The following is a 25,333-nucleotide window of genomic DNA, read 5'->3' as shown; positions in this document are numbered from 1 at the left end:
TCTGCCAACTCGACAAACTGGCCACCTACAATTTTTGACACCAGTTTTGAAGGAATAGGGGCATGCCCCGGACCAACGATAAAAGCCTTCTCAGACTTGGCAGATGCCAACGAAGACTCAAGGCTTGGAAGACCGCTAGTAACGCCGGGCGATGCGAAAGTGGAGGGAGTAGGTGCTACGGGGCGGGCCGAGCTCGAGACGGTAATGGCCGGCACTGGCGTAAACGTAGGAACAAACGCGGGAAGGGTAAACGTACCTGAAGCCACCGAAGAAACACCGACACTTGTACTCGCACTCGAAACGGACGCTGAAGAAAATAAAGGTTGTGGAGCCCCGCTAGCAGAAACGCCTGGAACCGAGGAAGAAGCCTGCGAGGAGGCGTTTCTCTGGATAGATGAAATAATGGCGGGAATGGAGTTTCCGATTGCCCGCACCACAGCCTCGGTGAGGGAGTCAGCCAACTGAGGCGACCAAGAACTAGAAGCCGTACTCGACGCAGGACTTTCAGACGTTGCCGTAGATGGAAGGGAGTCTTCGGTAGGAAGGCCCGCCGATAAGCTGTTGTTGGTCGAGCGAGATGGGCGCGGCATTACAGAAGACAACCAAAAACTCTCCAGCAGAGGACGAACCACAACAGGAACAACGACGAACAACGGTAACGAAAAACCACTTCGACCGGAAAAAACTTTGACAGAACCAAGAGAAAACGCTATGCTGCTCGAACTGAGAAACCAAGCTAACCAAAACTGGGGCAGAAACAAGAGAAACGCTACGCTACTGGAACGCCACGCCACGCCAAGAAAGCTTCGAGTACAACGCAAACACAACGTAGGCACGTGGCCTCCGCATGCGCCAAAGCGACATACCGCTGGACAGGAAACTGCCCCCATGCTCACGAACAATGGTAAACGCTACAAACGCAAACATAGTCACGCACAACGCTACGGACGACCAATGCGCTACCAAAGAATGCCCAAAACACCCGGGACCATAGCTCCTAGTCGTTAACTACATTAAATATGATTTAATAGTATAAAGAATTAAACTGAATTTGCTTTTTTAAGCTTTCATGTCTGAATTCAAATTTCACACTAACCGTGGGCAGCTTTGAACAACCCAGTCCAGGTTGCCATTACGCATGCACGGCACGGCCACTAAGAATGTAGAGAATGCACAAAACACAATCTGATCACGCTCGTTTGAACCTTCTATCACTCGTAATCTGATAGCGCGTGTTTTGACCATCTGACCTTTGATCGTTGCCGCCCGCTCTTCGTAACCTTTGGTTATTACTAGTATTGTTTTGTGGGTGTAGAGGGTATCGTGGACGATGGAAGGTTCCCAGTGTCCTATACAACATGTTAGAAACGAGGCCTCCACCGCAAATCAAAGTGTCCATCTTCAAGAACACCAATTGTGGCTACCCCTATGAAAAGAAAAAAACCGCAAAGGCGAGGAAACAATTACACTAAAAACGATTTAATTTTTTCCAGAACACAACCCAACAATAATAATAACAACACTGGCAATTCAATTCCGCACAAAAGACCGTTGTCCGTCCCTGGAATACCTTTGTCTAGCAGGCCTACTCCCATACCCGATGCCGGCCGGTCAGTGTTTACTCTACCCCCTCCCCGGAGACATAACAGTTCGCTTGGTTCCAGCCCATCCGAGAGCGTGGAGGAGATTTTGGAAACGACAGTTATGACTCCTTTTTCAGCGTAAGTACCTTTTTCTGACTTATCAGGTACCTAAAAACAACCGACCTAATGGTTTATAATTTGCTTGCTCGTTTATTTCCTTTGCTTAATGATGGATTTCTGGATTATCTACAAAAAATATATTTAAAAAGGGAGGGTAAATACGTACGAGACTCACAGGGAGTTTTCGCTGAAGGGAGATTTTGTTGTGCAAATTAAATGCAAGCGAAAATCTCTCGTCTTTATCGCATGCACTCTTTATATTTAGCGGGTAGATGCAAAAAGACCAGAAAGAATTGGTTGTGCCGCATAGTACATCAATTTTTGGCGCTTCTTTTTATAGGAAAGAGTTCAAATTGCCCTTCCCCGACGTCGATGAAGCGGACACCATTTGGTGAGTAAAACGTTTACCTTTTGTAGGGTGTTTCGATCAAATCAGTAAGAGATATTATTATATATCACAAGTTACCGAGCAAACTGAAGCAAGTGCTATATTTTTTGAAAAACAGTAATTCAATTACTGAGTGATTCCATTCGTTAATTTTTGGTTCTGCTCATCGTTTTGTTCGTTATGTGGTTATTATACTGATAGCCCCCGTTGATTTCCCTTGCAAGCTTTACCACTAATTCTGTGCGAAGTACAATACTTCCCATTTCTTGTCGCCGATCAGTAGTAGTGTAGGTGGTTGTCATAACGATGAATCCTGCAGGCGTGGGAGGTATCGCAAAAGAATTATTTTACTTCAAGGAAGAGTTGCAGTGCAAAGTTTTCAACTATCTCCTAAAGTATCTCTGGTTTTTCCTGCAGGGTTAAGAACGAAATAGTAAAGCGGAATGAACAAAGTGAGTAGAGTTCTTAAATGTATTTTGACGATTTTAATTCTTGTTCAATGTTGGAAACTAGGAAGAAAAATACTGTTTTCGAAATTTCTTCAAATTGATAAAAGACTCAGGTTGTCAGTTATTTCTCCCACTTCTAAAAATCCTCGTAGAAGGTACGGTTATATAGTTGAAGGTTTGTCCTTCAAGGTCGCTGGAATAGTAATGCTCGGTATTGTTCTTTGTTCTTTGTAAAGGCATGATTGAAGCTTCCAAGAATGGCGACTTAGATAAGGTGAGATCATCTTTGGTGGAAATATTTCTCGGCAATAGGCGTGTTATTGGAAAAGTCCTTTCCATTTCCAGGCTGTGTAGAAGACGAACAACTTGTAAACATTGTCTTGTAATATTGTATTTAAGTAATTTGCGTACGTTTTCTGTCATTCGTTTCGTGACATTTCAAGTGATACCTGCATGCATAGGAAAGAAATACGTATCATACTGACGTTTTTACATGTTACAGACCAATATAAAGTTTCATCATTTTACCTGAAGGTTGGCCAAGCCAGCTGAGAAACTTCTAATCATCTTTGTTTCGACCGTTGCATCTTTTCATTGAAACATTGTGGAATCATTTTATTAGGTAATGGAGCTACATCGAAGTGGTACGAGTTTGTCAGCTGGTGATCACAGGGGATGGAGACCTCTACACTATGCCGCACGACATGGCCACAAGGAAGTGGTCAGATACATCATCTCCAATGGTATGATGAAAATCCATACAATAAAATTAAGACGGACTCCATCAGGAAATTGAGTAGTTTTAATTTTCCTTGTACCAGAATAGTTTAAACGAAATCGCATTCTTTTTTACTTTTTTCAAGGGCTATAGATGTACAGTCAACTCTCTCTAAGACGGACACCTTTGGGAGCGGCACTAAGTGTCCGTCTTATGGAGAGTCAAATAAAAGGAGTAGAGAAAGGCAGGGACCAACTCTAAGTGTCAGTTTTACAGAGGTGTTCGTCTTATTGAGGTGTCCGTTAAGAGAGAGTCGACTGTAATTAGTGATCTGTAATAATACCACCAAAGAAAATTTCTTATTAGAGCCCGAGAAAATAAATGTCAAATCTCACTAAATGACATCTTACACATGAAATTTTCAGAATTTTACCTGTGTTTTTTGCAATTCTTGTGAAATTTGACATTTATTTAAAATTAAATGGCAGGTCGGTCTCCGTGTTGTCATGTGACTTTACACTTTTTACCTCTTGCTGGTCATAATTTGTTGTTGGCATATTACCAGTTAGACGATATATGTTTGGTCCTTTATTACGCTTGGGTCCAAATTTTATTACAGATGAGACCTTTATTACACTTGGGTGAAGTTATTACACTTGTGCCTTCTACACCAGATTACATGTCCAGCTCCCTAACCGCTCGGCCACGCTCTTCCATTCAATTGTCTGCATGTTACTAGGCGCTAGTTGTATAAAACTTAGCACCAGATCTAAACGTAAGCGTCCATCGTTAAAGGGAAGAGTGATTGAGCTTAATGGAAAATATTAGCAGCGTGTACCATACACCAGACTGCTGCTTGTTTCCCGATGACGCAGGAACGCCAGCATATCATAAGCATCGTAAGTCGGACGATTTAGATAGCACGACCAGATTTCCTAAACCAGCATTTCTGAAAGCAAAACATACATTTGGTGGGAATGCTCATTCTCGCAGGCACAGAGCCCTGCTTGAGGGAGGTCATTGCTATAAAAGGATTTTCCATAAATTCGACTTCCTGGTCAATCACAGTCTTTTCTCACTGCACGTCCCAGTACTGCATAGTATTCATCGAGCGTTTCTGATCATCTGTTGTTTCTTCCTTATTCAGTTCCCCGATGTGTATTGGATCTTGTAGATGAAGAAAGGTAAATATGCTAAAGTTGATGATGCAACTCATGACAGTGCGGCCAGTCTGATGAGTTTAATTTTGGGGGTAAGGGAGAACTTCCTCCCCCCCCCCCCCCCCCACCCTCAACGATAACCGCAGTATATAAGTAAAGAATAATCATTCGTTGTTTAGTATAATATTATGAAGATTTGGAGCAGTTATCTTACTGAAGTTTATGATCCTCACCGTTCTTGTTTTGTCTCTTCGTTGCAGAGGTCAAACGGCTCTTCATAAAGCCGCGCTGTACGAGCGACGCACAATATGCTCGCTGTTAGTTCAAGCAGGAGCGTCCCTCACGAGGACAGATTATGATGTAAGCTAATAACAGACATGACTTAGTAAACGAGGTCGTTCTGTTTCTTATAATTCAACGTCTTGTATATCTATTACGGAGCTCTAGCAAAGTGGACGGCGACGGCCGCAAGAACGTCACCAATGAAAAAGACGTTGTCATTGCGATTATCCCAACTCGCTTAAGATGTCAAATGTAGGTGGATTTCTCTGGAATTGAAATCTTTTTGTCGGAACACAAGTCTAGATGAAGGAACGGAAATTCATCGTTGTGTTTACGTGTTCCAAAAAAGGTCGCACTAATTTCAAATGAAAGTACTCGGATCGGTTATGTAGGCTTTTGAGGTGTAAAAAAAGACAAATTGCTAAAAGATGATCAGTTGTGATATCACATAGATTTAAAATGACGGCAAACCAGGAAATAAGCGTCTGTTCGGACGTCACAGATGAGGCTAAAAAACTAATGAAAGGCCTCACACCAAAGGGAAAACTTTCATTTTACGGAATACGTCAACGGGAAATAAACATACGTACGTGCTACATTTAAACTTTGTTAAACTTGTACAACAGAACGGGAAACGCCCACGTTTAAAAACAGAAAAGCAAACAAACCTGTGGTGATAGAAGATCGAAGCATGGAATCAATTTGTTTTTTAGCACAGAAAGTAAACTTAAAGATTTTCTTTGCTAAAAGGCTTGACTGGGTTTATTTTTTTTTTGCCTATAAACGGTTTTTCCGTTTAACATTCATTCTAATATTCTTTTGCTGCTTTGTTTTTCCCCAAAAGGGCAACACGCCAAGAATTCAAGCTTTGAAAGCTCAAGATAAGGAACTTGCTAAGTACCTTGAAAGTACGTAATTTAAGAAATATTGTTTAAGAGCTGAAACAAAATCATCAGGTTAATTTAAATCAAGTTTAAAGCAATACACCCGTAGATCATCGTATCCATGGCACCCGCCACTTTTGTACGACCATCGGAAAAGGTGAAATGAAAGAAAGGGTGGTCTCTCAAGCGGAAAACAGGTAATAAAAATCTGACTGTACCAACAACTGAGATATATTTATTTCTTCCTTCTATACCGGGAAGCACTCAGCAGAGTTCGAGAGTCATCTTTGCCTTATTACGTGGCGTAATAGTTTACCGAAAAAAATACTTCGCCAATTTTAATTTTAGAGCTCCTAACAAGCAAAACATTATAACAACATCAAATCTCTTGAGCTATCACCGTAGGAGACTAAACTTTACATCTCTTCTCCTGAAGTGGCTCTTACCATTTTCTTTTTGTATTTTAGCTCAAGAGCACCTACAGATTATCGCAGCTGAAGATTACGAGACTGCCGTGTAAAAAGTAATATTTCAGACTGGCTCTGATATGATAGGAGAAGAGGAAAAAGAAACAATTCCTCGGTAACAGGTCAAGTTGCCCCGAATGTCATCTCGCCCGAAGTTTTGTCGCCCAGTCGCCCGAAATGCCGAGTCATGTTGTTCGAAATTTTAACAAAGAGTGTACACAACATCTCGTTCTTGAAGCAATGAGGGGAACAAACAAGCGCGATAAATGAGTAATATTTCTCGTTCTTTAAGATTTGATGAGACGAAAAAAGCGCGATAAAGATGTTAGGATGTTTTTGAGCATGATGAAATTTCAGGCGACTTAACTCAAAATTTTGAGCGACATAACTCTGGATTCGTCGAGATAACTTCGGGCAAGGTGACTTTCTTGTGACTTGACCGTAAACCCAATTCCTGTACAGAAAGAAACTAGGAATAAATCTATAGCTCATTATTTTTTAAAAGTAATAGTTTATTAGCTAATATCAAGTGCTAGTTTGCATCGATTTGTAGTTGATACAGAATTTAAGAATATATATAACTCGTTAAAATAAATTAATCGAGAAAGAAATGGCACGAAAATGTGCTTATTAAGAAATTAAGTTCACCGATGTCACGAAGAATAATTTTCTGGGTCAATATTGTATTTGTTGCCCTTGGAGATCCCAGTCTCTCCTTTGAATTTGTATTATTTCCGATATTGTTTTTATATATTTTCTTTGTGTCATTCGTTTTAAAGAAATGATTCCCTCAGTTACTTTGGAATGCCGAGTTGAGGCTGTCTCTTTTTGTACCGAGAAAATGCTCTGTCCACAAGAATATTAATGCGGACAGTTTTAAAACCGTGTATTTAAAACAGGAAATGGTAGAGTATTACAACATCGCCTTAAGTAATTACGACTGTGAAAATCCCCGCACTTTTAAGTCTGTGTCTTAAATGTAATAAGTGTCGTAGTCTTGCGTAGCCTGTCTAGTTTTAATTTTGTGATTATGTATTTTAACTATTCTTATATTTTTTTAATTTTCTGGGCCCGCAGTAACTGGCTCACAATTTTGCGAAGTCCCTGTCACATTTTCTTTGTCACTTTGTGTGATTACGTGGATGTATTTATGTATATGTTGGCGAAGCTAATAAAATAAAATAAATTAAAAAATAAAATACTTTTTACCCATCGGATTCGTGTGGACGAGGCCTCAAACCGCTCTGAACAGCGCTTTCAAAAAGATGCGGTTTCGGTGAGCAGATTTACTGGTTTCGTGTGGACGAAATGCCGCTACGTGTAAAAAATACGCGGTTTAAAAAAGATCCAGATTCGTGTGCACGTGGACTAAAGCATAAGTGTTGAAATCTGCTAATGTGTGTAAGAATAACAGTAATTTTCCTTTCTCTTCGTTAAGACTGTGTACGTCAGTTCATAAATGAAATGTTATTTTATTTCTCTGTTTGGAACTAGAATCTGGCGTGTAAGAGCATTTGCTGGTTTATCCCAATCTCTTTCCCTGAGTCCTCGTTACTCTTGTCCAGCAGATTGGGTACACAATGAGACACCGGTTTCAAATAGGTAAAGTCGGTACAATATATGTCCCCATACATGAAGTACCGACCCCTGTTGTCTGTTCCGCTGGACAAGGGTAACGCGTTCTCGAGATTGATAGCGAGATTGGCGCCCGACACCCAATTAGCGGTTGGCCACAATCGTGGGCTTTTTTAGAGCTGCACTTCGTGGTACTGCCCCTATTTTGTTACTGTGAGGCGTTACGAGAGACAAATAAAATGTACACAGCCTCGTTGCAGATCCTTTTCGCCGATTTGACGTCACATGTCAAGCTTGTCAGGGTTCGTCCACATCCCGCTCGGTTCCAAGCCACTTACAATCACCCGCGTAGCGCGATCTGGCCTGGGGACGCGGTTGAACCGGAAACGTTTTTTCTACGTAGCTCGTGCCTCATTTTACTGACTTGCTCAGTTTCGATTTCCTTTTTAGCCGCTTGTTTGTCTAAAGTAAAGTTCATTTTCGTTGTCGTGACGAATGCCTGCTGCGTCTATTTTGTTTACATCTATGGAGCTTTTATTAAATACCTGAAAGTTCTTTTCTCTTGTGTTTGTTGTCTCCTCATAGACTAACATTGTGTTTTAAGGCTGTGGTCAAAGTTAAGAAGGCGAATGGTGTCATTATTATAAACTATATTAACCCTCGCTGAGTGGCCCAGGCTTTTATAAAGGTTACACAAAGTTGAATCGCACGAACTAATTTTTTCGATCAAACAGTTTTCCACTACCCCATGCTCTCCCCTACATGACCTCTTATGTTCTTCCAATTTTTCAATTCGATGAAGTATCGGCCGGGCTGACTTTTTTTTCGATTAAAAATATAGGTTCGACCACAGCAGAACCGAAAGCTCTTAGTCTGATATGTTTGGACAAAGTATATTGTGAGGCCTTTGCTAGCAGTCAAGGGTCTCGATACAATTTTCAATCCCATACCTACTATTTATGACCCACCGGAGAAGAGCTCGAAGGTTAAAGGTGGATCCCCCGGGTTAGTGTTCCTGTGTACCGCGACGTTTCAATGCTTCTAACAACACTATGACAATGGTAGCATTCTCAATTTAATGTTATTAGAAACGTATGACGTGTATAGACAAAAAAATAAACCCAATAAAGCTTTTTTAGCACAGAGAATCTTTAAGTTTATTTTATGTGCTAAAACAAATTGATTCCAGAACAATAGTCACCCCATGCTTCGATTTTCTATCACCACAAGTTGGTTTGTTTTTCTGTTTTTAAACGTGGGCGTTTCCCGTTATTTTTGTACAAGTTTAAGAAAGTTTAAATGTAGCACGTACGTATGTTTTTTTCCCGTTGACGTATTCCATAAAATGAAAGTTTTCCCTTTGGTGTCAGGCGTGTCATTAACTGATTTTTTAGCCTCATCTCTGACGTCCGAACAGACGCTTATATCCTGGTTTGCCGTCATTTTAAATCTATGTGATATCACAACTGATTATCTTTTAGCAATTTGTCTTTTTTTACACCTCAATAGCCTATATTACCGGTGCGAGTACTTTCATTTGAAATTTGTGCGAAGTATTTAAAAGCCTTGCTCTTTGAACAAGGAGAGGCCTTTCCGTTTTCGCAGCCGGTTTATACGAGGGACGAAGACATATCCATCTGTGAGGGGGGAAAACCTGTCAACACACTTCACTAAACTGACACCTGTCGATGTAGATAAACAATGGAAGATCATTCGACTGCTAAAAACAAAAAAATATAATACTCATTTATTAAGGCATATTTTTTGGATTGTTTTTTGAGCAATGGCGCTCCATTAGTGTTGAAAACTACGTGCAGACGACACCTTCGCCGATAAAGCGCTGACGCACTGTTTTGCTTCAACAAACTTCCTCCCTTCACTTCAAAGCGCTCAAAACACGATCACACCACTTTCTCGCCCAAATTTTTAGTTTATAAATGTTTTTTTAAGTCGAGGAAAGCGTTACCATAGTTTTATGCTTGTCGTGAAAAAGGGATTGTTTTCGTGATCCATTCAGTTTAACTAAATTATGTTATTCCTATTTCTTATGCCATTAAATTCTACTAAAAGCTTGGTCACCCAGTTCTATACTTGTACTTCTTGGCTTTTCAGTCGAAGCATTTTTTCAAGGGTCTCTTTCAGTTCTGAAATGAGAAAAAGAACAAAGCTTAAACTTAATTTTTATTAGTAATATTGAAATATTAACACTACGGAACAGATTTTAAGGCCTCTCGGCTCGGCTTCCTTGATTCGCCAAAAGGTGCCTTATTTTTACGTTTTTTTGAAGTATTTTTCCGGTTTTATAGCACGAATAGAGGAAGTTGTGGGGACAAGAAAAAAAACAATTTTTCTGAATCTTTAAATAGGGTTCATCGAGAGACTTTTGGCCACTAACCTTGAGAGCAAAGACGAACAGAGGTTCCGATTAATAGAGTAAAGAGGTAAGTTTACTTTATCACTCCCATCCACACTTTTAGATGTAACTTTTATTTTTAAGGTTTCGTAAGCGAATAGTGCCATTATTTATCATTTACGACAGGAGTTTAAGATTTCACTGAATGTTTGATAATTTCTGATCCGATCACACTAGGCGGAGATTACAATGCAGTTGTTAATGAAAAAGATATTCCTCTTTTAAATATGAAGAAACAGAGACGTTGAGATGTCATAATAAGTATTTTTTTACATTCTAAATGGAAAAAAAGCATTACGGGGTATATATATTACCTGATGTAGCATATATCTTTCAAAAAATTTTTTAACTGAGGAGTTGGAAAGTGCTAATGAAAAAAAATATTAATCATTGAAAACCAAGCATTGAAGGCTGGATTTGGGTTTTTAGTGATTTAGACACAATTTCATGATAATTTTTAGCGGTATTCACCGCTATTAAATTAATTCTTGCGATTGAGATTTATATTTTTTATTTAAGAAATCTCTTTGTGGCAGTGATTCGCATGAAAACATCAGATTAAAAGCGTTCTACCTCGAAAACGAGTCAGGTGTAAGAGTTGCAAGGAGGAAAAACGTTCCAGAAAAAGAAATCCGTTTCTATAGATACACTCTTTTTTTCTATAAGAATATATTTTAAAAGAATATGAGGCTGAAATTTGCGAAATTTTAAATTTTATTTTAAGAATAAGCCCCAGGCTGAGATATTGAAAAAGGATCATGTATTTTTGTGTGTTCAAAAGCTGTAAATGCAATACAATTATATATTTTCAACTTATTCCATTTTCTAAAGGGCAAAAATTGCCAACAAAACGAAAAAACCTGCAGTAACTATAATTGATACTCCAATATATTCTAAAAATGGAAATGGCATAAGTTCTAATTTAAGAATAATACAAGAATATTCTCAGCCTAAAATCGGCAGAAAAATAAGAATTTTTAGCCTGGGCCGGAAATTTAACATTCTTATATAAAAAAAGAGTTTATAAACATTAACGAATTAAAATAATATGACTGCATGTACCCCCTTTTGACAGATAATGTACCATACTGTTTCTCCATGAAATTTCTCTTTATGGAATTAAGATTTATTCTATTGCACGATAATTTAATCGCATCAAATACACACCAGAAAGTGGAAATCAATTATTATTTACGCCAATCTCAGCGGAAAAAAAAGTGGTCGTGAAATCAGTATGTTTCGGTACCATGGGATGTTCCAATACCCAACAAGTTAACGGATGTACACTCACACCTTTGAACTAACTGTTAGGAAGGACTCATTTGTGACTCACTTTATAATTTTGCATGTGCCTGTGTCCTGACTGGAAACATAGTAAATTGGAGTTATTTTTACTCTCAAGCTAACCATTTTGCTTCACTTTTATACTTTGTATTTTTTATTTAATCCCAGACGAGGCTCAATTGATCCGAAGTCATGCACTCAATACTTAAGGCCGAGTAGTGAAATGAGAAAACATTTATTTTTGACGCGCCTTTTCATTCTTGCCGAGTTCACATGAACTTTTACACGCGATTAACAAACTCTTGAGCAACTGAAACATAAGAATTCTATGAAAGTGCCCAATTGTGATTATCGTATACTCACCTGTCGCTAAAAATGGGTTGTTGTACGGCCTAAAAACTGAACGAGGTGCTTAGGATTACTGAAATCGACTGGGACTGGCCATTGGTTTAATCGAGAAAGCTTGCTGGAGGCCGCCAAGTGAGAAATAAAATGGAAACAGTTACTTACATTGGAGCCATTTTTTATTTGATTTTTAATCTTGAAGCTCCATATAAAACTATGGGAAATTATTTGAATTTGATACTTCACAATTCATAGCTTCTTACAGAAATAAGAGAATAATAAATTCACAACTCTGCTTTGCATGTTCAACCTTGTTTACTTTAAAATGCTCATTATTTTTGGCACTTTTTGCCTACTCAGTTCAGTCAGTGATGAAATATAATTACTCGCGATCAGACCTTTAGAGATCAAATGTGTTTAGACCTTGAAGCATTTAAATACTGTCCCTGTTTTTTCTACTGTGTCTCTATTTATTGAAATTGTGTCTCTTGTCCAAAACGAAACGTGGGACTCAAGCAGTTATCTAAGATTAAAAACCATGAAACATCAAAGCAGTAATAAATTATGTATTAGTACATGTATGAAATATTCGGTCCTAAATTGTCAACAAACCAACCATGTATATTAATTAGCAAAGGCATTACGTGGGGAATTAGTTTTGACGTTTTCCAAAAAGTAGCTCTTTAAAAAAAGCTCATCTGTTATTTGTCATAGGAACAATTTGAGAGCGACCTTCTTGCTCAGTATCACTTTCACATCATCTTACCACAATGATAATCTTTATCATAATCATTATTCATAATCATAAAAAATTAATTGTTGTATCCGTAACTATCCCAACTACTTCATTTTCGGTTTAACTGTTATGCAAATATTACATATAACGACCGTAATGTTTCCTCTTAAAAATGTGAATACTATAAAAATGCAATGAAAACTGGCATTTAAGTCTTGTGAAAAAAAAAGGAAACAAAAAGAATTCCACTTATCGAGTGAACCCGTTTGAGAGAGAGCTCCCATGGAGTATGTTCTTTTAACTGGAGATAATCTAAATTTCAGTCTTTGCTTAATTTATTAATTTAAATTATTTATTAGCCATGTCTTTAATGAATTCAACTTCTACGACACAGCAAAGGAAAATCCGTAAACATCAATTTATCATCATGTCAAAGGTGAAGCCACCGCTAAGAATTTCCTTGGGTGGTAATATATTTATCTAAATCACCAATTAAGTTGATAAAATTGGCCACATCTAACGTGCTTACTCCCTCACCAGGGCCGCACAGAAAATGATTAACCGACGAGTTCTTTACTGTATATTTGCTGGCTATAGAATAACTGCGCGCACAATTCAACACTAAACATTCTACAACAGTCTACATATATGTAAGTTGACACAGCTTGAGTATTGATCGCTCGACGAGCAAAGTTCATTTCATTTATCTTGGAAATAGCTCTTCGCGTTGTCCGAAATATCAAGAGGGGAATTTATGTGACAGACAGCTAGTGAGCATTAATTTGGACCACTGTCATCGGGCATGTAAGGTAAAATTTTGGTTTGAAATAACTTGTCACCGTGTTCAGATAATCATCCACGGTCTTATTGATAAAAAAAAACGTATAGCTAGGAGCTTCATTAATTTCAAGCGTTGTCAGGTTGATGTATATGTTTAAACTGCGGGACTCAAAGAAAGTCTGCAGTCTTATTGAGCTCTTTTGGTTTCAAATACCTGACTGCTGAAGTTTGGCAGTGATGTTGTTTTTATTTTCATATATCAATTTGTCTAGTTTAAAATGCATACAAAATGCACTACAATCTAACTAAATATGTCTCGACCACACTAACCTGAATTTCAGCTTCTCTACGCGACCACCTGACCTACAAACTAAAATGTTTACTACCAAATTCTGCAAATCAAGGCCGCTTAAAAATCAATTGGTACCTGCTGCGTGAGTGACCTTTCAACTAGAGTGATTTCCATCTATTTTTCTTGCCTCAAACTCACATTAGGCTGTAATAAAATAGGTCTTCAGAATTAGAGGTTGTGAGTAAAGAAATAACTAAATTGAATGCATCATTGAATGCATGATATGAGCCATCTTTTTAGCGTATTCAGTTTACATAAGCCAAATTTGAACATTTTCTGGGAAGAAAAGCAAATTTTTTGGCATGTTTAATAATACGGTTTTAGTAAGTTTTTAGCTTGATCGGCTGAGAATTTATTATGTTTTCGAGTTTTTTGTCTTTTGCTGCATCGCTTATAGGTGGTCTCGTGATAATATGTTGGCCTTCCTCGTTCTTGGTGGTAACTTTGTCTTGGCCTAGGAAAATGGGCGAGTTCTTTTTTCGTTCAGAAGAAAAGAGAAAGAAAAAAAGCTAACGATGAATTTAAACAGTGGCGAAGTCCGGGAAGGATGAAATATAAACAACAACAGAACCCACTTTAATGCAAGAAAAAAACAGCGCGAAACCAGACTTACGGATCTTTTCTTTTGTACTCTTTTACAGAAAGAAAGTACCAACAACAAGGAGAAGAAACCTAACCATAGTTGCTTCAAAAATGCCTGAATTTTATAAATCGATAGGAAACTCTACAGATGAAAAAGAAATGAACGGATTCTCTGCGATCGAGATAATCCAACTGGTTCTGTATGTTGCAATTACAATCGTTGGCCTTGTAGGAAATAGTATGATTATAATAACATTGCTTGGTCGCCAAACGCGAAGAATCGGAGAATACATGATTCTCAATTTGGCCATTACAGATTTGGCTACTTGTGTCATTAGCATTCCCTTGGATCTTGCTGAGCGTCTCTCCGGCGGTTTTCCATTTGGATCGATACTGTGTTACCTCATTTATCCATTTCAAACCGTTTTAATGGCTGTCTCCGTCATTACGCTCTTATCTATGAGCTTAGAACGTCACCGTGTAGTTATGACACCTCTTCGTCCGCGCGTTCTTCCACGAACGGCCAAGATGACCATATGTATTTCATGGATCGTTCCTTGCCTGGTACTTATACCTTATGCACTCGTTTTGCGCTTTGAAGGCAGGCAGTGCATGGAAAGATGGCCTGAGGACTGGTACGTCAAAGTCTTCACTCTAACAAACTTTGCCCTGTTTTATGTGATACCCCTCACAGTCATCGCTTTCTCGTATATCCGCGCTGGGTTGAAAATTCGAAAAGAACTTAACAGACTTGATTACATGATGGCAGATAGTCATAGATCTCAAGTTCAGTACACGAAAAAACGCACACTGCAAAAAATGCGGATAACAAAAGTATTCATAGTGGCTGTTACCGCTTTTCTAGTATGCATGCTGCCGACCCACGCGGCGTGGATTTGGCACGATTTTGGCCAAGGATGGGAAAGTAAATACTTTCAAGATGTATTGATTTTCGGCAACATCCTAATGTACGCAAATAGTGCTTCGAATCCCTTCATTTTTGGTTCCTTAAAGAACATTAAATCGTCTAAATGTTTTGCATGCTGTCGTAAATCCTCGGATGCAGACGCGCGAGGTGGCTGTTTTTACGAACTCCGTGTTGGGTCATCACGTCTGTATGTTGGAAGAGAAATGGCTTTGAAAGAATATAATCAAGCTGAGGTGAAATTGCTGACCAAGAAGAATACACCAAATATAAAGACTGCACGAGTTTAAGTCAGTGGCGAAGTTAGACCAATCTGTTGTCAGTTGGCCAGGGAAAGAGGGTCACTCTCCCAGTCGAATCGATTTTAGTGAGCGTTTACTCTATGAGGAAAACGTTGACCTCTTTGCCCGAGCCGAGAGCTGAAAACAGCGCTCCTGACTGCTTTGAAAGTCTTACCTTAACCAAGTTGACGAAGGCTGGACTAGGCCAAGTGTTACAATGTAGAAAAGTTAGCCCAACTAGGAGGATGACACCGGTTTACCATCTAAAAAGTGTGACCGGCTAGGCGGGTCACCCTTCTTGTCCAGCCAACTTTTTGGGTAGGCAGGTGAACCTTCTACAAGAAACATGTTTTCTCCATGTAGACAAGACTTCTGTCGCATCCCAGGTTTCCAACCAACAAGAACGTATCCGCTATTCTTCCCCTTTCCTGGACGGTACACATCGCCAGCGGCTCATGTCAGGGGCCCGGTTTTGGCCCAATAACTGTTTTATGGATCTGAAGTCAACAAGAAGCACACTACACACCACCACGATCTCTCATGCCATAGAAGAACAGGCGTGAAGTCTACATTTAACAGTTAATGGGTAGTAAGTTTATGGGTAGTGTGGAACTAGCTCTTGAAAGGAAGCTTAAAAATGAAACGTTTCTAAACAAATCGGGCAGGTAAACAGCAAGGCATTGGAGGTCTAACAATGGAATTCCCTTTTAGCTCAACACCTACACTTCCATGCTTTTTGAGAAAATGGCGTTCGTTTGAAGTTATTGTTGGGATTTCAAGCAATGATGCAAAATAATGAGTGCTACAATCTGACAACCCATCAGTGGCAAGGCCATTTAAAAAGTATTCGCTGCCTCACTTTTCTGACAGCTCTAGTCTCACACTCTCAGTAACAGTGAGAAACAAGCACTATAATTTTTTTTTTAATATTTAGCTGAATTTTTTCCCCAACAGGGCTCACTCTCATTGCTTTTATTAATACATATCAAGTTAAAAAAATCAGTATTTCCCGCCAGAAGTGTCTTAGTGGACATGCAAGCTTGAGAAACTGACGTCAGAGGGTAGCATGCACTTTTACCCGCAAATGTAGAGCGTTTGCTGAGAATTGTACGCGTAAAAAGTTTCCTGCTGGGCCGAGTCGTTCAAAGCTGGGTTAAGATAACCCAGGGTTAGTACGAGATTTGAATTCAGAATTGAAAGCTTAAAAAGCATTTCAGCTTTAATTCCTTTTGTCTACAAGTTGATGATTGGAGGCTCTAAAAATAACCGAGAAAATTATCCGAGAAAATGCTTTTGAACAACGGAAAAAGAAACCCGGGTTAAGCGCTAATCGACCTTCGAACAACTGGGCCCTGAACTAGATAACCAATCACGTAGGTTATGCTTACACTATAAGAGATAGCTGTTGTGGCTACACATAAGTAAATTTGCTGGGTAAGCTAAGTGCACTTTCCTTTATAAAGAAACCTTTAACCTTTTAACTCATAAGAACGGGGTTCTCGGCGCCATTTCTGTAACCTTGAAAGAGGATCGGCGTCACATATCGGACAGTCAGGATTGGTTCCAGACACCCTTTGTCAGAACTTAGGAGGTACGACATGAAACCTACTGAGACGGAAGTAAATATTCAAAAAAGAGGGCCGGGGTTAAGTGTACCAAGCCCTCTCAGCCAACCGCACTGTTACGATGTTGGGGTCAGGTAGCGCGCAGCTGCTCGGAAGAGAAGTCACCAATGATGCGTTTCCCTGACCTCAAACAATACCAAAACAATTGGAAGAATGACATGTCATTGCTTCCTGCGACCAATTAGGATAGACCTTCCGAGCAGCTCCTACACTACTCACGATGTCCGATGGGTGTGAATTACTTGCTTCAGATCCGTGCCGTTACCATTCATACTAATTACCAGAAAACCTTTCAAATTGTCTACACGAAAAGCTATCCGGCTGGTCAAGACATAGCGTCAATGACTCGTCCCTCGGGAAACTTGTTATAGTAATTTTGTTTCCCTCGGGACCCCTCGTTACGTTTTTATTATTTCTTACAAGTGGGATGTCATTACGAGAAGGTTGTCTTTGCTCATTTCACGGGATGCGAAAAGAAAATAACTAAGACATAATTACAGAAACTACTTTTTTCTGTTAGAAATCCGTGTTTGGTGTACTTATTTTTATCTTATTATCTTTGCTCAAAGATTAGATAGTAAAGAACAACTATAAAATCAAAGGACGTTTCAATTTCGTCAAGACGTCATTAATTCAATGACTTGAAAATAAACTGTTCAAAAAAGTTTTCTACGATTACTCAACCATTTAAGTCACTCGAGTCGAGTTTTATATACCCATACGCCAGGATCAAGTCAATCCAGTAAACATTATTGAAAACATAATAAACATCATTAAATATTAATGAAACATAAATATTAATGTTGAAGGCTTCAAGGATTTGCATACACGTGCTGAGAAAAACGGCAAAATGTGGCCGTAGCTCGGGTGGCCCAGCCTTGCTTTCTAATTCGGAATTTGGTTATTGGAGTTTAGTGGAGAAGAATCAACGAATTTTCATAGTTTAAGACTTATCACTGGGAGGTGACCAAAACGTATGTGGCGCTTTTATTCCACCACACAGCCTGCGAGCAAGCTTTCCGGGACGCTCTGGAGGCGGGGCGGGAAAAGGAAGGAGAACTTGCAACTACGTCTCTGGAATTTGAATTCCACCTCCAATTCCCGGCTCCCCGTCAACTGAACTGCCAGCGCGAAGTGGAAACGAGCGCGAATGTAAACAAACATTGGAAAACACGTTCCCAGGGTAATGACATCATTACTAATGTCATCTCCGCCAATCAGCATCTCGCATCCAATTTTTCGAAGCAGATATTCAAATTCCAGAGACGTAGTTGTAATCTCTCATTTCTTTCCCCTCCCCGCCGCCAGAGCGCTTCGGAGAGCTTGCTCGCACGCTATCCACCACACAATTTTTTTCACCTTTCTCCTTAAATCTTTAAAGAACTTGAAAATGATAACGAAAAGTTCTATTCTTTTGGATCAGTTCTCCTTAGGGAAGATTTCATCTCTAGGACTACTGATATCCAGGGTATTGTCATCTTATAGGTTAAGAACAATTGCGACCTATAAATTTGACTTCGAGTGCGAAAACAAATACGAGTACGACTAAAACTCCTTCCTGTTACATCTTGTTGCTGCCTTATAGCACATAAAATAACTGACGTTAGAGATAAGATTCATGCGGTAACTATGATATTAAACACACCGATTTGGTTTTAAAACTCGTACTTGTACTCAGTCTAATCTATAGGTCCTAGTCCCTAATGCTTCTAATGCTAGCCACCAAATGCAAAAATAATAAGCTCAATGCTCAGGATTCAGGTTCGGTCCTGAAGGTTTACACTAAAACTTGACTAGTAATTCAGCGATTATTTTGTTGCATGCAGGTGTAAGAAAAGAATCAGTTGAAGGAATTCCCTTCCAATATCATCACGGAATGTTTAACAATTTTTTCCTTATTTCTTTCGTGCCGGAGTCTTTAACCTTCACCAGGTGCTCCTGCCTTCACTAGACTGATTCATTGAAGCGATCAAATGATATTCGTATTGTCAGTATCACTTTTTTGCTCATGAACGGGATTAAATCGTCGATTCATATACCAAACCAAAGAAGTTATTATTAAATTGGAGTCTCTCTTTTCCATTGTAACAATCTTTAGCCCTTCCACCATTTACGCAAGGAGTGGCTAACTTCTCCCTTTTCCAATTTCGCGCCATTTTTTTCCTACGTTCCCTATCAGAGAAAATAATTGTGAGACCCGATTTGTCAAATCTCTGATAAAGGCATCTGCAACTATTGTACCTTCGACCTAAGGCGCCAAATATGTAAGGATCCACCGCGCTGTTGGCGTAAAAAATTACGTAGGCGAACGTCAGAACCGTGGAGAAATGAGGCCATTTTTGCCCGTTCCCGAATTCACTCCAAATCCACATTACGTGAAAAGGCAGAAGGCAAACTGCGAAAGCTATAACAGCAAATACGAACACTTTGACGACTCGTATATTCCGCCTTGCATGTTTCTTTACCGAGGCTTTTTTACTGGCTACAAGAAAATTCGCTTTGCGGCTGTGGGCTCGAAGGTGCACTCCAATACGCGTGTAGGTCACTGATATCACACACAGAGGTCCCAAGTAGAGTAAAAGAAACACGCCTAATGTAAACATTTTAGGGTATATTGGATCATTGTTGGGCCAATTCTCTACGCAGTTGCCATTTTTCATCTTCAGCGCCAATGCATACGGAGAAACCAACGCCGCACTTAACACCCAGATCAGTGTTATGACCAATATTATCACCTTTCCAGGTATTTTATACTTAAGAGGGTGGATAATTGCCCGATGTCGCTCCAAGGCCATACATAACAACGTTGACACCGAAACAGCCATGAAAATAGTCTGCAAAGGGTAAATAATTCTGCACAATACAGATCCAAAAGGCCAGCCTCCCAGCGCGACCAGAACAATGTCAAACGGTATACTCAGCACGCAAGTCAAAAGGTCCACCGTTGCAAGATTAAGGATGAAGTACTGACTGGTTTTGCGTTGCCGCTCTAGAGCTAATGAAAATATCAACATCAAGTTGCCAATGGTCCCAGTGATGCAGATTGCGGAGTAGCATGTGATTTTCACGATTAACAGTGTCCTGGAAGACTTCTCCAAGCTATCTGTAACATTTGATTCGGCGAACTCTTCGCTTGCATTTCTTGAAACGTTGCTGACCTGATACAACAACGCCATTACTGTTCGTGTATGTTGATTACGTTTCCTTTTGTACCCCCTGTTTGTTGAAGAGCGAACTCGTAAAGCTCAAGAATTGCTTTCCTTAACAATAGACAAGAGTTTGTAAAGCTGACGGCTATAATGTCCTTTTGTCTTAATTCCTTTAATCTTCCATAACTTGATTTCTCATATAAAATTGGCCAAACTGAATAAAATCTTTTGTTGTGGTGACTCAATTACCTAGTTGCCTGCCTTTTTGTTTATCTGCAAAAGAAAATGTATGATTGGTGGTCAGTTATTGCTAATGCAGAAGATTTTAATCATAAAATGTTGAAATTTTAATTTGTTTTACGTACCAATGTAAAAATAATTACCCAGACTCTCAATTTGAACAGGTGGGCAAAGGCCAACTTAACAGACAACAATCAATAAGTACAAAACTTAAACAGGTCCCTTGAGAAAATTACTTTATGCACTGAACATAGTCTATTTACACTTTCGGCGCGTTTGACGTTTGACAAAAAAAGAGAGAATGAGATATTAAGAGGCTAAAAATGGATAGATACCCTTTTTCTGTCGTAAGAAGCTTTTTTCATATAAAAACGTTTGAGACAGAAAATGGGTAAAACTTTTAAGTCTTACAAGACTGGGACGTTGGAAGAAATGTATCCCCTCCTCCTCCCCCAGTGATATTCAGTTAAGAACAACGTATCCCACCCACTCTAAAATTACTTGAACAATAATTAAAAAGGCAGGCGCGCGCTATCCAGAGCACTGGGATCATTTCAGGACTGAGCACGATCAATAACATAGAATGAATTAACATAGAACATGACAAATGAAGAGCATACCGTCCAGTCATCCTTAATTTTCCTCAATATTTTTGACGTTTTGACAAACTCGTTTTACTTAATTGATGTAAAGAGGTTTCGTTCGCAGACTCAGTCGCTTGGCAGAACCACAAACACGTCTTCATCCTTTCTTGTGAGGTAAAAAGGAACCTGGCACATATATAACCTTCCCCTTGTCTATTCAGGACAAGTCCCTGGCATTGATCTCATTACTTGACAAAGGAAGGCCAACTAAAAACTCCTATGGTCTTAAGCTAATTTTTTTGCCTTAAACATGAGCAAATAAAACTCAAGAAATTGTAAAATAGTCGGTGAAGCCCAAAACTAGCTTAGTCACCATGTGGTTGAGAAAGCAAAAGCTCGAATTCTGTTGGGTGAAATTCCTTCGATGCAACTCGCAGACCGCTCAACCTATATTAGCCATCTAGACAATTCAGTTATACCTTTCTGTTTCAGAGATATTATACGCATGACATATGAGCCGAGAACTTCTGTGATGAGTTGTCCTGAGACACAAACTCTCTTGTATCGCCAGCCCCGTTTTATGTGCACTTGTTATGATAGCGGTGTTTTCTGAAGTTTGCATTTTCAGCCCCTATTCTTTTTGTGTTACCAAGTAAATTCTACGCTACATAATTCTTCAGAACTACTTCAGAATTAACTTATCGATGATATAGACATAGGCATAGGCATAATTTAGACCCTTCCGACAGAGCCAATCCATAATGGCAGTCTGGTCAATATACTTTTGTTTTTATTAATACTAAATCAGCCACACTTATATAGTTCTCAATATCAAAATTTGGAAAAATATCTAATATGAAGTAAGGTTAGAGCTGATTTTTAATGTAGACTAAAGGACATTTATCTAGCTGGCCTCCTTTTTAGAGTGGATGTATCGCAAGCGCCTTAATTTTTATTTTACTATATTTTTCTTTAGAGAAGAACGTAATTCACCCTGGCCTCGGTCCATTAATTTGCCATCCAAGTCGCAAAATAAGGGCAAGACGGACCATAGCAACAAAAGGAATGTCGCCCAATAAGGGTCTAAAAATGAAAAAGTCACGGAAGCCGGAATTATTCTTCCATGGTTAAAACCAATGTTCCTCTGTTCTTTAAAATTCATTTCAAGTATCTGAAGTATACCTGAATGGAGTTGTTTCCTAAAATTGTAATGGTCCCTAAAACAAGTGGGAGGCGCTCTTTAATGTTAGATGCTTTATTAATGAAATACAGAATCGGCCTAGATATTAAACCTGTATAAAAAACAAATGGAAAGCTTTAACTAGGTTCCGAAGTTAAAAAAATTAACCGTAACGAATAACATAAGGTTGTCATTCGTTGAAGGGTTCTAAATTCATACCTTTGATGAGTCTTCACTTTGCCAAAGGATAACAATTAAGATCTTTAAACAAAGTTGAATACTGATTATTAATAAGTTTGCCTGTGAGAATGTATTTCCCAGCACTCGCGAATCGTGGAGGAGATGAAAAGCAGGATAAAGAGGACGTTACAAAAAGAAATTCCAGATACACACCGACCGGTGGCATAAACAGTTTGGTCTATCAACAACCGATAAGCCAATAAGAATCAAAATGGTTTTTTCTGACACCTCCTCAGACATGCTTTGTCTGGTTCAATCTAGCCTTTGCTAGACTCTCCGTAAACAGGGACGTCGCGAAAACAAGGTCAAGGGAAAAAAGGACGAACGTTTGCTTATTATCATTTTGGAGCATGGAACAAGCTAGGTTCAGTCAGTCGACTTAAAAAAAAAAAAAATTAATCGTTACCTAAACTCTGACCTTGGCGATGTCGGTGTGGTTTCTGTATAACACTAGCGAAGCTGTAGCGCGCCGATCTTCGTCGCATATTGAATAGGTTTCTGTGCTCGCACTCTTTGTGGTAGTGTAAACAGATGTTTACTGTACAATACTAGATAACTTTTCATGTCAACATGAAACTGAACTAACCGGAATAGTGAATGCACAGTGTTTTTTCCACCTCGTTTTTTTGGTTGCTATCCAAATGAAAATTACTGTCATGATATATTATTTATCAAAGTGACCATCGCCAAAGCTTTAAAACTCTTAGTTTCAGTTTAACTTCCCAAAAGGCCCGTGCCACTGAACGACATATTCAATCTTTAAAATCTTGAGAATTTTTGAGTTTAACTTCTCAAAAGGCCCGTACCACTGAACGAAATATTAAGTCTCTAAAATCTTGAGAATTTTTGCAAGTAGTCAAAATATGAAATTTCGAGCAAATTGATGTATATGAGAGCGTCAATATCAATTTTCCTTTCGCAGTCATTGCATTAATCGAAATCAGGGTTTTGCTGCATAAGCGGACCGGGTATTTTTTTCCCCTTATCGTTCTAGTTCATAACTACTTGTAGTAAGGCAAAACAATATTCATCTTACCACTACTTAAATTGTCTGCATTTCTCAAAATGCTTCTGATCACCTAGTGTCACTCCATAACCTACAATAACAGATGACTGGCTAGTTTGGAACATTAATCTCTCTTGTTCAGAATTTTATCATCGAAAATGTACAAGTCGATTACCTTTGAAATAAGTTCCGCAGAAGACATGATGATAAACTTTGAGTCTTTATCGGCTCACTTCAAGAATTCAGTATATCGTCCGTAATGCATCTCCTCGGTTTCCCCAGTTGAACAAAGTTAATCAAACTATGAAAACCGCGCGCAAATTTGTAATGCCACGAGGCTGTTTAAGAGGCAATTCCCTGGAGTGTCAAAAAGTGAAGACTAAGCGATAGTTTTATTTTGAAAAATGCCGTTCTCACGTAGCACATAGCTAATCAGTGTTATAATTTACAGTTATTTATAAGCTGGTGACAAAGCTTACCTTTGCAAGTGCTAACTCCGTGTAACTGATCAATTAGAACTGTCTTAACCGCATTTAATATAAAGAAACGTAGATATTCCAAACTATTCAGACATCACACATCACATTGTCTGCCAGAGGTTTTGAAGGCACTTGATTTTATGCCAGGACGAGCTAATTTCGATCGTCAGCTAATGGCAGCAGAAGTTTCCAGTTGTCACGTGCTCCCACTAACTTAAGTTATTGGCTTGTAAAGTTGCCTGAAGGGGACGGAGAAAAACAGGTATACAAATGCATGTATATTCCTTTGTAAAATGATTGTTATTCTGACTAGAGCGTAAGAAAACGATTATTATATATAGGAAAAATACCACTTCAGTAAACAGAGCCTTGAGAATGAAACACACGCTAACGCTGGGTGCTGTTTGAAGTAACATGTAGGATCGGTTGCAAAAAGTCTGATTCTAAAATATTATAAACTTTTCCGTGCCACGTTATTAAAAACGCAGTTTGCCTAAGGTCTTATTCGTGTCTAAAATAATAATGTTGTGCGTTTGGAATTTTAATTTACGCCACGATGGCTCCTATGATATCAAACACGTCTTCACTACCTTAGTATTGCACAAGTCAGGGAGGTTTTGCACAAAAAAAATAAGTAGGTAAGCCATGCGGCTACCTTCATGTAATCATCAATTCAATATTAGCAATTATAGGCGACTGAAATATATTTCCTATCGCCAAACAACCTTTTCAGTGTAAGTTGGTGAAAAAAATTGGAAAAAGAAAAAAAATCGGAACAGCGAAAGTGTGGGAAGGTTTGTATAGTAAGAGATACTGCGTACGCTTGCTTTTTAGTGCGTTGCGTGGCTTGTGTAATTTATCATAAAAATCCAGGTGGGTCTGACTCCCGTCACACTTTGAGACAATCTTCCCACTGTAACATACTTTGGGCACTTTGTATTAATAGATGCACTTTGTAGGCACTGCACTTTGTATTAATTCCTCCCGCACTTTCTAATAATAGCAATTAGTATTCGCTGAAAGCAGAATATATCACATTCAAAGCGACACTTCTAGAACATGCCTCGGGAATTAGCGAAGAAAATTTCCAGCAGCTCTGGATAAAAGTCCAAGTTCGACACTGCAAATCAATTTTTATTTGTACTGTTTATAGACCACCTGGCACCACATTAGCTTTCAGTGATAGTTTGTCCAGAACTCTCCGGGATATGTTACTGAATGGCAATGATATTATCATTTTGGGTGACCTAAACTGTAACATTCTTGATGATACAGTGGATAGTCGAACTTTTAAAGAACTTTGCGCTAGCTTCAACTTAACACAACTGGTGAAGGAACCGACCAGAATTACAGAAACAAAGCGCTCGTTAATTGATGTCATTATGACCACAGATCCTGCCCTAGCGGAGTCTTGCTCAGTCATTACGTCCTCAATAAGTGATCACAACTTAGTTGAGATTACCTTGAAGATAAGTCGCCCTAAAGTAAAAGCCAAATACGTTACTA

At 39.0% G+C, this 25,333-nt stretch overlaps 3 protein-coding genes across 5 annotated transcripts in view; 2 read left to right on the top strand and 1 right to left on the bottom strand.

The window, feature by feature from the left end:
- Nucleotides 1–7,532, top strand: part of LOC140935518 (diacylglycerol kinase zeta-like) — a 38,475-nt gene extending 30,943 nt beyond the window's left edge. For all 3 annotated transcript variants that reach the window (XM_073385073.1, XM_073385072.1, XM_073385074.1), the window contains 9 exons: nucleotides 1,494–1,721; nucleotides 2,044–2,094; nucleotides 2,509–2,543; nucleotides 2,777–2,814; nucleotides 3,163–3,283; nucleotides 4,406–4,442; nucleotides 4,679–4,778; nucleotides 5,545–5,608; nucleotides 6,052–7,532. In XM_073385073.1, coding sequence (XP_073241174.1) covers nucleotides 1,494–1,721; nucleotides 2,044–2,094; nucleotides 2,509–2,543; nucleotides 2,777–2,814; nucleotides 3,163–3,283; nucleotides 4,406–4,442; nucleotides 4,679–4,778; nucleotides 5,545–5,608; nucleotides 6,052–6,104 — 727 coding nt within the window. In that variant the 3' untranslated portion in view covers nucleotides 6,105–7,532. The remainder of the gene's footprint in view (nucleotides 1–1,493; nucleotides 1,722–2,043; nucleotides 2,095–2,508; nucleotides 2,544–2,776; nucleotides 2,815–3,162; nucleotides 3,284–4,405; nucleotides 4,443–4,678; nucleotides 4,779–5,544; nucleotides 5,609–6,051) is intronic.
- Nucleotides 7,533–9,532: 2,000 nt separating this feature from the next.
- On the top strand, nucleotides 9,533–15,656 carry LOC140934022 (neuropeptide Y receptor type 2-like). Its single transcript, XM_073383706.1, has 2 exons — nucleotides 9,533–10,067; nucleotides 14,178–15,656. Exon 2 carries the CDS (start codon nucleotides 14,230–14,232, stop codon nucleotides 15,331–15,333), a length of 1,104 nt encoding a protein of 367 aa, XP_073239807.1. The 5' UTR covers nucleotides 9,533–10,067; nucleotides 14,178–14,229; the 3' UTR covers nucleotides 15,334–15,656.
- Nucleotides 15,657–18,080: 2,424 nt separating this feature from the next.
- LOC140935509 (neuropeptide Y receptor type 2-like) overlaps nucleotides 18,081–25,333 on the bottom strand; it is a 16,613-nt gene continuing 9,360 nt past the window's right edge. Inside the window, exon 3 of the mRNA XM_073385065.1 lies at nucleotides 18,081–20,371. Within this exon, the coding sequence (XP_073241166.1) occupies nucleotides 18,968–20,125 (1,158 nt within the window). The 5' untranslated portion in view covers nucleotides 20,126–20,371 and the 3' untranslated portion in view covers nucleotides 18,081–18,967. The remainder of the gene's footprint in view (nucleotides 20,372–25,333) is intronic.

Source organism: Porites lutea, chromosome 4 (genome assembly GCF_958299795.1).
Source record: "Porites lutea chromosome 4, jaPorLute2.1, whole genome shotgun sequence".
Taxonomy (NCBI): domain Eukaryota; kingdom Metazoa; phylum Cnidaria; class Anthozoa; order Scleractinia; family Poritidae; genus Porites; species Porites lutea.
This window is presented reverse-complemented; position numbering and strand designations above follow the sequence as displayed.

What these genes read in the sequence shown, in the direction of transcription:
- LOC140934022 (XM_073383706.1), top strand. Translation starts at nt 14,230, where the DNA reads ATGCCTGAATTTTATAAATCGATAGGAAACTCTACAGATGAAAAAGAA.